This window comes from Lactuca virosa, chromosome 2 (genome assembly GCF_052849685.1).
Source record: "Lactuca virosa cultivar CGN04683 chromosome 2, Lactuca_virosa_CGN04683_v6, whole genome shotgun sequence".
NCBI classification, from domain to species: domain Eukaryota; kingdom Viridiplantae; phylum Streptophyta; class Magnoliopsida; order Asterales; family Asteraceae; genus Lactuca; species Lactuca virosa.
In genome coordinates, this window is record NC_136427.1 from 232,828,515 (window position 1) to 232,840,027 (window position 11,513).

The 11,513-nt window shown below is 38.9% G+C and overlaps 2 protein-coding genes across 2 annotated transcripts; both read right to left on the bottom strand.

Moving 5' to 3' along the window:
* Positions 1–214: 214 nt before the first annotated feature.
* On the bottom strand, positions 215–4,721 carry CLPB3 (casein lytic proteinase B3). The gene is made up of 10 exons (XM_079079641.1): positions 4,191–4,721; positions 3,580–3,798; positions 3,251–3,488; positions 2,951–3,146; positions 2,808–2,862; positions 2,556–2,706; positions 2,157–2,465; positions 1,788–2,053; positions 783–1,709; positions 215–702 (listed from the first exon to the last, which is right to left on the bottom strand). Exons 1-10 carry the CDS (start codon positions 4,443–4,445, stop codon positions 373–375), a joined length of 2,946 nt encoding a protein of 981 aa, XP_078935767.1. The 5' UTR covers positions 4,446–4,721; the 3' UTR covers positions 215–372.
* Positions 4,722–7,049: 2,328 nt separating this feature from the next.
* LOC145160450 (uncharacterized) lies at positions 7,050–8,826 on the bottom strand. The gene is made up of 2 exons (XM_079079642.1): positions 8,691–8,826; positions 7,050–8,101 (listed from the first exon to the last, which is right to left on the bottom strand). Exon 2 carries the CDS (start codon positions 8,035–8,037, stop codon positions 7,279–7,281), a length of 759 nt encoding a protein of 252 aa, XP_078935768.1. The 5' UTR covers positions 8,038–8,101; positions 8,691–8,826; the 3' UTR covers positions 7,050–7,278.
* Between the last annotated feature and the right edge of the window lie 2,687 nt (positions 8,827–11,513).

An 11,513-nucleotide genomic window follows, 5' to 3' on the forward strand; every position in this document is an offset into this window, starting at 1 on the left:
ACAATACTACATACAAAAACTACAAGCTTCGTCGCTTTGTTGAATATGGTTGCATTTAGTATAAAGGCTCTTGGGCTAATTTACACATTTCAACATTTTCTAAGCATTTCAGTTGAGAACATTTGGAAGGTGGAACCAATGGTAGTGTCTTTGTGCATGAGTTAAGAAAGCATCGGCTTAAAACTTTGATTTGCAACAATAATAGGTGACTGAATTTTCAAGTGGCAAAAAAAACTCAACATAACATAAAGCATTAGCATTTATTATGCATACCATAGATAAGCATGCTCTAGCTAATGTCACTATCAACTACGATGTGTGATATTCCGTATAATTTTATGTATCATCATCTACATGTGCATTCATAAACCTCTACAAAGCTTGTGAGAATGCTTGTTCATCCTTGGGGGCATCACCAGGTGACGAAGTCTCCACTCTCTTGAAAACCAACTTCTGTTGTGGGAGTTGACCATTTGAAAACGCCGTGACTTCTGTGTCCACTGATATCGTGTCCTCATCCTTAAACTCACCTCTCAAGATACCCTTGGCAAGCTCATTTTCCACATGCTGTTGAATCACCCGCTTCACAGGTCTAGCTCCATAGTTCGGGTCATACCCAAGACTCCCCAAAAGCTCAATTGCAGCTTCACTTACATTAATCTTCAGTTTCCTATCCGCTATCCTCTTCTGTACTCTTTCCAACTATACATAACAAAAAAAATAAACATTCAATTCAATTCAATTCAATCAATAACAATTTGCCAACTTATGAAGCAACTTACCTGTAAACGGACTATTCTGTTGATCTGTGATCTGTCAAGTGGTTGGAATACTATATACTCATCAACCCGGTTCATAAACTCGGGGCGAAAGATTGACCTAGCTGCATCCATGACTCGCTGTTTTATGGTCTCGTAAGCGCGTTCTTTTGGCATGGAGTCATCATCTGTATCTAATATGTACTGGGACCCGACATTTGATGTCATTATGATGACTGTATTTGTAAAGCTGACTGTACGACCTTGCGAATCGGTGACCCTACCATCATCCAAAATCTGGAGAAACACATTGAACACATCCGCATGAGCTTTTTCAATTTCATCAAACAGAATAACAGCATACGGTCTCCTGCGCACTGTCTCGGTCAGCTGCCCGCCTTCCTCATACCCAACATAGCCAGGTGGCGCGCCGATTAATCTAGACACCGCGTGTTTTTCCATGTATTCGCTCATGTCGATCCGTACAAGAGCTTCCTCTGTGTTGAACAAGTAAGAAGCAAGTGCTTTTGCTAGCTCGGTTTTCCCAACTCCCGTGGGTCCCATGAACATGAAACTCGCGATTGGACGGTGGGGATCTGATAGACCCGCTCTTGACCGTTGGATCGCCTCCGCGACAGCTGTCACTGCCGGGTCCTGACCCACGACCCGTTTGTGAAGCTCTTCCTCTAAGTGTAGGAGTTTCTCCCTTTCGGATTGTTTGAGTTTAGAAAGCGGGATGCCAGTCCATTTGCTTACAATTTCAGCTATGTCATCACCTGTGACTTCTTCTCTAAGCATTGACTTCCCTGAGCTCATGTATTCAACCAATTCCTTTTCAGCAGTTTCAAGTTGTCTCAACAAAGAGTTCAAACTCCCGTATTTTAACTCAGCAGCACGGTTTAAATCATACTCACGTTCCGCCTGTTGGATCTCTAGATTCACCCTGTCAATCTACAAATACAAAGCAGTTAGTTAGTTGGTTAGTTTCAGTATGATGAAATGTTGTAAAAGCAAACTTTTTTGAGTTACCTCTTCTTTAATGGACTGCATATTTGTCATGACACCTTTTTCATGTTCCCATTGTTGATTTAACTCGGCTTGTCTCTCTTTCAACAGAGCCAACTCAGCCTCGAGTCGACTCAACCGATCTTTCGAGGCTTTATCCGTATCACTAGTGAGTGATAGCCTCTCCATTTCCAATTTCAGTACTGAACGATTGATCTCATCGAGTGCGGTTGGTTTTGAAGTGATCTCCATTTTCAGTTTAGCAGCTGCTTCATCTACCAAATCAATGGCTGCAAACAATTTACAAGATACAAAAATTCTTCAGTGAGATTTGATGCGTAGGTAGGTGGTAATACCTGATGATTAGGTGTACTTTGAATTCTTTATTGTTACCTTTATCTGGTAAAAAGCGACCACTGATGTATCGATCTGAGAGAATTGCAGCCTCAACAAGGGCACTATCGGAAATGCGCACTCCATGATGTAATTCATATCTCTCACGGAGTCCACGGAGGATAGAAACTGTATCTTCTACTGTAGGTTGGTCAACATAAACCTGTTGAAATCGGCGTTCTAATGCAGGATCTTTTTCGATATATTTACGATACTCATCCAATGTTGTTGCACCAATGCATCTTAACTCTCCACGACCAAGCATTGGTTTCAACAGATTTCCAGCATCCATTGCACCATTTGTAGCACCTACATCAATTTGAGATCATATGATTAAAACAGTATGTTTCATGAAATGAAAACATAATCCAGATTCCAGGGTTCAATTCAAGCAAATACCTGCCCCAACAACAGTATGGATCTCATCAATGAACAGAACGATTTGTCCGTCTGATTCAGTCACCTCCTTGAGCACTGCCTTGAGTCGATCTTCAAATTCTCCACGATATTTTGCTCCAGCAATAAGCGCACCCATGTCAAGGGATATCAACTGGAATGTAATAACAAGTTAGTTAGTTAATGCACACCATATTCAAGAAGGTCAAGCCAAAAAAAAAAAAAAAAAAGATAAGATAAGATAGCACTATGTACCTTTCGGTTCATTAGAGCTTGAGGCACATCACCTTGCACTATTCTCTGAGCAAGTCTGTCAAATAGGGAAACACAAATTTTAGGTTCCAAAGGCTTCAAAGTAGTTGGGTTTTTTGTATAATGCAGGATATAGAAAAGGTTACCCTTCAGAAATTGCAGTCTTTCCAACACCTGGTTCACCAATGAGGACAGGGTTGTTCTTAGTTCTCCTTGATAAAATCTGGATGCATCTGCGTATTTCATCATCTCTTCCTATCACAGGATCAAGCTTCCCTGCCCTCGCCATAGCAGTCAAATCTTTACCATACTTCTCTAATGATTCATACTTCCCTTCAGGGTCTGAAGTTCAAAATATATTAGGAATTAGGATCAGTTGGGTTTATACTAGTTCAAGGATTTCCAACATCCTTATCAATCATCATAAGCATGAGCAAAATCATTACCTTGGTCTATTACTGTTTGTCGTCCTCTGATGGATTCTATTGCGTTCTTTAAGGTTTTTAAAGAAATTTGGAAATCTTTGAACAATTGTTTCCCAAATCGGTTATCTTGAACAAAACCAAGTACCAAATGCTCAACAGACACAAATGAGTCGCCATACTCTTTCTTGTAATCCCTTGCTCTTTGCATTAGGCCTTCCAAATCACGCCCTAGCATCGACCCAGCTGACTCACCAAGAACCTACAGCATAGTGTAATCAGGAGTTCCAAGGTGTGAGAATAGGTAATATACTAATATTCAGACAAGTATAATATCTACAACAATATCTCACCTTTGGTTGTCGCTGAATGTATTTATCAGTGGCTTCAAGTAGGCGGGTGTTATCCACACCAGCCTTGGAGAAGATTCGTCTAGCTAACCCGTTTTTCTGTTCCAGAAGGGCTTTCATCAAATGCTCGGTCTCCACTATCTGATGCTTGTTCTCCTTTGCCACTTCAGGTGAAGACACTATTGCTTGCCATGCCATCTCTGTGAATTCTTGTTGAGTAATCTGACAATGCAATGTCCAGACATCACATGAGTATATTATGGAAACAAGTAACTAATGAAAAAACCACTGCAAGTTTACAAGTAATGAGAAAGAAACTCGACATTAGCTCATTGGCAAAGATATGCGTTTGTTAAGTTCATAAAGATATGATTTTTATTTGTAATGAAATAAAGTAGTTTGAATCTCACAAATCATGGATTGATTCATTCCCCCAATTCATAACCCTAATATCTTGCATCTAATCTAATTGATCATCGACAAACCACATAAACTACATAATAAGGGATGTTATTTCATATCCAGATAGGAACGCACAAATCCAATGAAAACTAAGCAAAAAAAAAATAAAGTACAATCGATAAATCAAGAGAAAGGTTTTAGTAACTGTTTACCCTCCCATTGGATGAAGCATCACAACGGACAACAAAAGACCGGGAGCTCTTGCCACCAAACCTATCACCCGTCCGAGTGAGCAACAAAACATCATTACTCCTGCTCCTTAATTTCAACGAACGTAGGGTAGTTGTTCTAGGTTTGGAAAAAGAGTTCAAGGAGACAGACGGTTGAGCAAACAATGTAGTTCTATCGATGCCAGTGGAGGATGGAACGTGGATGCGAACGCCGGGGAAGGACGTCGTCGTTGCCATCGGTGACCGAAGAAGAGTGAGTCCAGTGACCAATAAATTAAGGTTCTTGGGATAGATGAAGGAATGGAAAAGTAGAGGGGATTGAGTGGGAATACGGGAAAGATAGGGTTCTGGTAAGTTCCAACGCAAAACTTGTGAGTTAAGTGATGAGTGGAGGAGAGGGTTGAAACAGTTGAGATATATATACGGAAGGATATGAAGAAGGAAGAAGATGGTTCAAGAGAGTGCGAGGCTTGTCGAGTTGTTTCTGTTCCTGCCAACACAAGTCACAACCCATCATTCCATATTTCCGTTATTTCCATCCAATCACTTCCCCTCACTATTTTGTTGTTTTTACATCCTTGTTAATTTACTATTGAAACATAAACCACTCGGTTATAACCTCGTGGTTTGTGGTTTATTAGGCCCTTCTCCTATACATATGGCCACAAACCATCATCGTGCACACCATACTGTCGGTTTGTGGTCGGACATTTTCGTTGTGAGTTATGGTGGGGAAGACTCTCTCTCTCTCTCTCTCTCTCTCTCTCTCTCTCTCTCTCTCTCTCTCTCTCTCTCTCTCTCTCTCTCTCTCTCAGAGTGTTTTGTGGTGGCTGATGTGGAAGTTCTCTATGACCCTTGGCGTGGAGCATATTACTGATGGTCTTATGTCTAGGGACAAACAAAATGAACCGATTATATGTATATGGTATGGTACTTGGTTCTTTATTTTATATCATTCGGGTTTTGGTACTATTCGGTTCGGTGTCCAAGGTTTTCATAAAATACCTAAACGTCACTAAATATTTGTCAATCTTCAAATCCAATCCATTCCTACATGTATGTTGTAGCATTTCTCTGAACTTTCATAACATAAATCGGCATCTACCTACATTGAAGAATCATTCTTAAACTTTAATCACTTTTAAAAAAAAAAAAATTCATCAATCAAATTCGGTACCTCCATGGCTCCATGGACGAAACTCTAAGTAAGCTTTTTTTATTCCTAACTTGTATTTTTTTTTTCCCTTTCTCGCCGACAAGGACGCATGGCTATAATTCTTAAGGTTTTTTTTACTACTAAGTGTTAGCTTAGTGGAGTAAATGGAATTCACAGAATATGTCTTGTTTATGTTTTTTTAAAACAATAGAGATTTTATTAAGCTAGCAAGAAGCTAGACAAACCAAATACAACAAAGAAAAAACATGCATAGTAACTTGCACCCAACCTATCCGGGTTTTGATGACCCTCTTAAATCAATTGTTACTTTGTTACCTAGAGAACGTGTCAGACACAATTACATCAAAGGAATAGCAATCTTAGGAACCTGCAACGTCAATCAGATGTAGGGCATACAAAAGGGTCAGGCAAAAGGCAAAAGGGTCAGACAAAATGAGCCAAAATTGTAATTTAGTATTTTGAAGAGGTGTTAATGAATGAACGAGTGTTTTGTATCCTTTCGTATATTATAAATAGACACCGAATTCTCCGATTTTTAATGTTTTTACGTTTAGTTTTTAAATGGATGTTTTTTATTGTTTTTATATTTTTTGGGCTAAGATTTAAGGCAATTTGACTTGTTTTTTATATTACTAAATGATGTCACACCATTTCTCGAGCTTATATAGAACATCTTTCGCCGCTTCACAATCTAGAAACACATAGTAAACTTCTTTTGTTAAACATATGTAGGACTTGACAAAAGGATATATCATGGCCATTATGACTGATTTTGGAGTCATAACGGGTTATTTTTCCATGTTGCAGCTCTTCTTTTATCACTTTAATTCCTAAAGTGGATGACACTCGGGTTGTCAAAGACTTTAGGCCTATTAGTTTGATTGTAGTTTTGTACAAGATTATTGCTAAAATGCTTACTAATAGACGTGTTGTGGTGATTGGTTCAATCATAGTCATTGGTGTTGAACAATCTATTTTTATAAAAGGTACACAAATTTTAGATGATACTCTTTTGATGAATGAAGTGGTAGCTTGGTGCAAGAAAAAGAAGTATCCGATCCTTAAAATAGACTTTGAAAAAACATATGATTATGTTTCATAAGATTTTCTGATGAAGATTATGAAGTTTATGGGTTTTGGTCCTAAATGGATGCAGGAGATCAAAGTTTGTTTAGTTTCCTCTCGCTCGTCTATTATAGTTAATTGGTGTTTGTCTTGAGGAGGCCGAGGTTTTGGCTTTAGCCTCAGTTGCATACATTGGCAGACTTATGTGGCGCCCAGGGGTCATGGGCCATCATTCTGATTCCGGCCGTTAGTGTAATTTTTTTATATTAGGTGCAACGTCTTGAAATATGAGTGTCACTATTATTTTAGATTTGTTCAGAAATTTCTTTTTAGTGTCACCACTACTCAAACTTTCTACGTCCACCACTGGTTGCATGTTGCAAGACCAGAAAGCTTCTGATCAAATACCTTGGAGTCCTAGTGGGTCTTTGAATATGTCACGGATTGATAGTTGGAAACAGATTATGGAGAAGTTCAATAACTTATCATTCTATTCCAGATAAAACTTTAGACCATATATTTGTTAATATTATCAATTATTATTAATTGACAGCGAGTCACTTATAATTTGTTATAGACAACTCAGTTTGAGGCAGCAATTTAAAAATAATACGATACAAACCTTGTACATTTTAGACATAACACAATCAAATATACAACTTTCAAATACAACCAATAGAGAATGAGCAAGAATGACCCCCAATATCATAATATTCTACACAACAAAGAATAAGTACATAGAGACTCTTCACATGACAACCATGCATGATCTATTATTATTATTAGTATTATTCGTATCAAGTGTAATCACACAATGCAAACTGAACCCTAAGCCATGATTTCCCTCACCAGCCAATCCAAACTCGGATAAGCAAAATACAACATCAGAAATGAAGGAAGACCGAATAGAATAGTCACCAAAACATACAAACCCAAAACCGCAGCACTTGCAGGAATCGCATATAACACAATCAGAACAAATATCAGCACCAATGGAAACTTAGCCGTTAACTCAACAAAAAATACCAAACCCTTTTGAACATAAGACTGTACCCCACCACCACTGTTTTGGGTGGTCCCCAACGACTGATGTCTGTGAACATTCACATTCACTAAAGTCTGACATTGGTTCTGGTTCTTGTGGGGACCACATTCCCCACAAGAACCAGAGTCAGACTTCACCTTCTCACCATTTATTCTCTCAACCATCCATAAAAGAAAGTAGTTCTTACGAGGAAACCTTAAATTTCCTCTTAATACAAGGCGAGGGGATAAAAGGTTGCACCAAGGGCAAGATATTAGAAGAGGCAACTGGATTGGTAAAGGAGGGACCTTCACAATGGCCCAGTTAAGGGCTAACACGCAGTTTTTACAGAGTGAATGGCCACACCATAAAACATAAGGTATGTTTTCAACAATGTTAAAGGATTCACAGCATATTGGGCACTCTAGTCCATCATCTTTACTAACTGTGGAAGAAGCTTCATCATCTGATAATTCTTTGCCACCTTGTTTTAGTTTTCTGAACCCGTTTCTAAACCTTAGGGCACCAGTGCCAGCTAGACATTTAGATGCAAAGTTCCACATATTATGGGTAGTAGGTGTTAAAATTTGTTCAAATCCTGGGAATACATCCGATTGAATATTGATCCTGTGTGAAACAAAAACAAAGATTTGTTATAAACCAGTTGAGTACTTTTAGAAGGAAAATAGACCCTAGAAATAATCAGGTTCTCAGAAGTACTTGATTTTTCATTGTTCTAATGAAAATAGTTAGCGGATAGCCTCTTGATATGAATTACACACAAAACAAAAATAAGAGATCGGAGGTCGAACAAAGGAGTTTTTGAATCAAAACTGATATATATCTTAAAAACCACAGTGGAGTTCATAGAAATGCATACCAATTTTGCTCTATAAATATAAACTACTAGGCCATCAAAAATTAAATCAATTTTTATCCCAAACGTTGGGAGCATATCACTTAATACAAATTACTCAAAACATAAGAAAATCGTATGACACAAACAACTAACCATAGAAAAAATATACATTTGATATGAATTAACAAAGAGCTTAGATTGCAAAACAATCGTTACCTGTAAACATAAGCTCTAGGCAATAAAACTAGTACAAATCAATCGTATTAGACAATATAAGCAGATGCAATCACGATTGCGGCTGATCATAGATAAGGTAACGAAAATTACACGCAAAATTAGGGCTTACGAATTGCGTACCAAGCGATAATAATCTGCCCTCTGATATGCTCTTCTTGTCGCCGATGGGACGTCGGCGGCCGGAGTGAAAGGATACACAAGAAACCAGAGAGATGAATCCTTTTCTACAGTTGTCCCTGGCAATCGGCGTCAATCGGACATCGGGAAACTGAAATATAAAGGGTTAAAAAAATGATCAGATTCTTTTCACACTTTAATCTTTTTAGATAATAAAAAGTGTGTATTTGCATGTTTAAAACTAAATATTACGAATTGAAGTACAATACTTATTTAACATGCATATCTAAACATTTCCATAAAATACCATGTCTTATTTGTTTAAGATATAATTTTTGTCATTTTTGTTATGTTTATATAAAATATCTTATTTTTTTCATTCAAAATTTGTGTTTTTCATGTCATAAGCACTCCTATAAAATAGATATACGTTACTGTTTAAGTTTTTGTGATTTCAAGTTCAATGTCGGTGGATTTATAAAAGATTTCGACAAATGAATTTACTAAACACAACATACAAATATATCAATAGCAACGTATTAACCTGTCACATCATTTGCGAGTTTATCGCATGGTTATCCTCTTCTATAGATCATTATCATCATTGTCGCGTAATGATCCAATCATCCGAGATAGGCTAATTTGTCTTGTTTGTTGTAATGAACATTGCAGGATTGTATATTTGTATCTTTCTCGTCTATTCATGATGTTTAGTATTATGAAAACTTTGTCTATTTTTATAGAAACTCTTTTACGGTTTAATTTATATTCTTTAATGGATAACCTTAAGATGTGAAACATCCCAAAAATACAGATCAAATTTTTCTTTTTAAAATCATTAATAAAACTATAATTCATCCATTATCATAAAGAAAATCAAGAATCATGTATTTCAAAACATCATGTCAAATACTGTATCAAATCATATGAGAAAAATATCAGAGTCTAAACAATCTCAGGCTGAAACTGTGGTGTGTGTCATTCGATCATCCTGAGCCCTTCCTCTTGCTAGTGGAAGTACCTGAAACCAAAACTGAAAACTGGAAGCACGAAGCTTAGTGAGTCTCCCCAAACTACCACATACCATACACATAACATATAACATAACCTTGGGACACCGCCCAGCTACATCGGGACAAACTCGGCATCAGGCCCCGCCCTGCATCCGACCGCATCGGGCATCGGATCCCGTCCGGCATCGGGCTTGCCCCGGCATACATACCACATAGCATAACAAATAACATAAGCATATAACATGAGCATATAAACATTCATCGGGCTTGCCCCGGCATCGGACCAGAGTCCGGATCACCTAACACATAACATATAGACTATCATACATCGGGCTTGCCCCGGCATCAGACCGAAGTCCGGAACACATAACACATAACATGCAAGCATCACAAATACATCAAGCATACATAAACATTCCTCGGGACCGCCCCGGCATCGTATCGTAATCCGGAAAGCATATAACCTACATCGGGCCATGCCCGGCATCGGGCCGTAGCCCGGAACTACCAACATCTAAACGGGTCGGCATTGTGGCCTTAGACCCGTTCCTACTGGAGAAAACTCACCTCGCAAAGCTGTCTGCAAAATCTCGCAGTGAGGAATATCTGATAGCTGCTCTAACGACTCCCCGACTATCAATTACATAATACACTAAATCAGAAATCTGACAATCCTTTTCAGGATAAAATGACCATTTTACCCTTGGTCAAAGTCAACATCCTGGTCAAAGTCAAAGTCAAGGTCGACTCCCAGTCAACCTCAACTCATCGAGTAATCTCCCAACTCGGCGAGTTCATGTTCTACTCGGACTTGTGGTCAACCGAGTCAACTCGTCGAGTCCCTTCCTAGACTCGTCGAGTTCTTCCTGTCATATAATTGGGACACAACGACTTTAACTTGTCGAGTCCCTCCTTGGACTCGTCGAGTTCTTCAGCTTCCGAGTCCTATCATTGCTCAACACACTGAGTCATCTCCTAGACTCAATGGTTTCACTCAAAACTAGAAAAGGGTTAGGGGTTTGCGACCCGACTCGCCGAGTCCAAGAACAACTCGTCGAGTCCTCCATATGAAAAATCCATTCAGTCGATTCTAATCCATTCCAATGCTTCTAACTCATAGATCTGGACTCCTTAGACTAGCATTACACGTAAAGTTGCTAACTTTAGGTGCATGCATGGTGTTATGAAGCTAAAACACCCATTACAAGCTAAAATGAAAGTCTAAGTCATGGAATAGGGCCATGGTTGAATAAAGGTGGCAACTTTGAGCTTCTAAAGCTCAAGCGTGCCCAGATCTGAAGTCCTTTCATCCCAAGAGTTCAAATCTCGGAATGACCTTGGAAATGGCCCAAAAATGACAACATACAAGCTCAAATGAAGATCTAAGTGAATAGAAGCCAAGGTATAAGCTTTATACCTCTATCAAGATAGAAATGAGTCCTTAGCTCTGGATCTTCAACCTTCATTCTGCAACTCCAATCCTTTGCTTCCTTCTTCTGGCAGGAACCAGACGTTACAGTTCTCCCCCACTTGTCTTAGACTTCGTCCTCGAAGTCTGCTGCATCTGAAAACAACTCTGGTTAGTGCTCCATCATCTCCTCCTCGGGCTCCCAAGTCCACTACGAGCCTTTGCGGTGTTGCCAATGTACCTTTACCAACTCCACCCTCTTGTTCCTCAAATCCTTCGACTTTCTGTCAAGGATAGCTACAGGTCGCTCAATGTAGTTCAGACTGTCATCAACCTGAATGTCCTCCAGGGGTACCACTGCTGAATCATCCACTAAGCACTTCCTCAACTGAGAAACATGGAAGG

What these genes read in the sequence shown, in the direction of transcription:
- CLPB3 (XM_079079641.1), bottom strand. Translation starts at nt 4,445, where the DNA reads ATGGCAACGACGACGTCCTTCCCCGGCGTTCGCATCCACGTTCCATCC. An exon ending in TGCAGTCCATTAAAGAAGAG is followed by an intron (nt 1,710 to 1,787) that starts GTAACTCAAAAA and finishes TTGTATTTGTAG; the next exon opens with ATTGACAGGGTGAATCTAGA. An exon ending in ACAGAATAGTCCGTTTACAG is followed by an intron (nt 703 to 782) that starts GTAAGTTGCTTC and finishes TGTTATGTATAG; the next exon opens with TTGGAAAGAGTACAGAAGAG.
- LOC145160450 (XM_079079642.1), bottom strand. Translation starts at nt 8,037, where the DNA reads ATGTGGAACTTTGCATCTAAATGTCTAGCTGGCACTGGTGCCCTAAGG.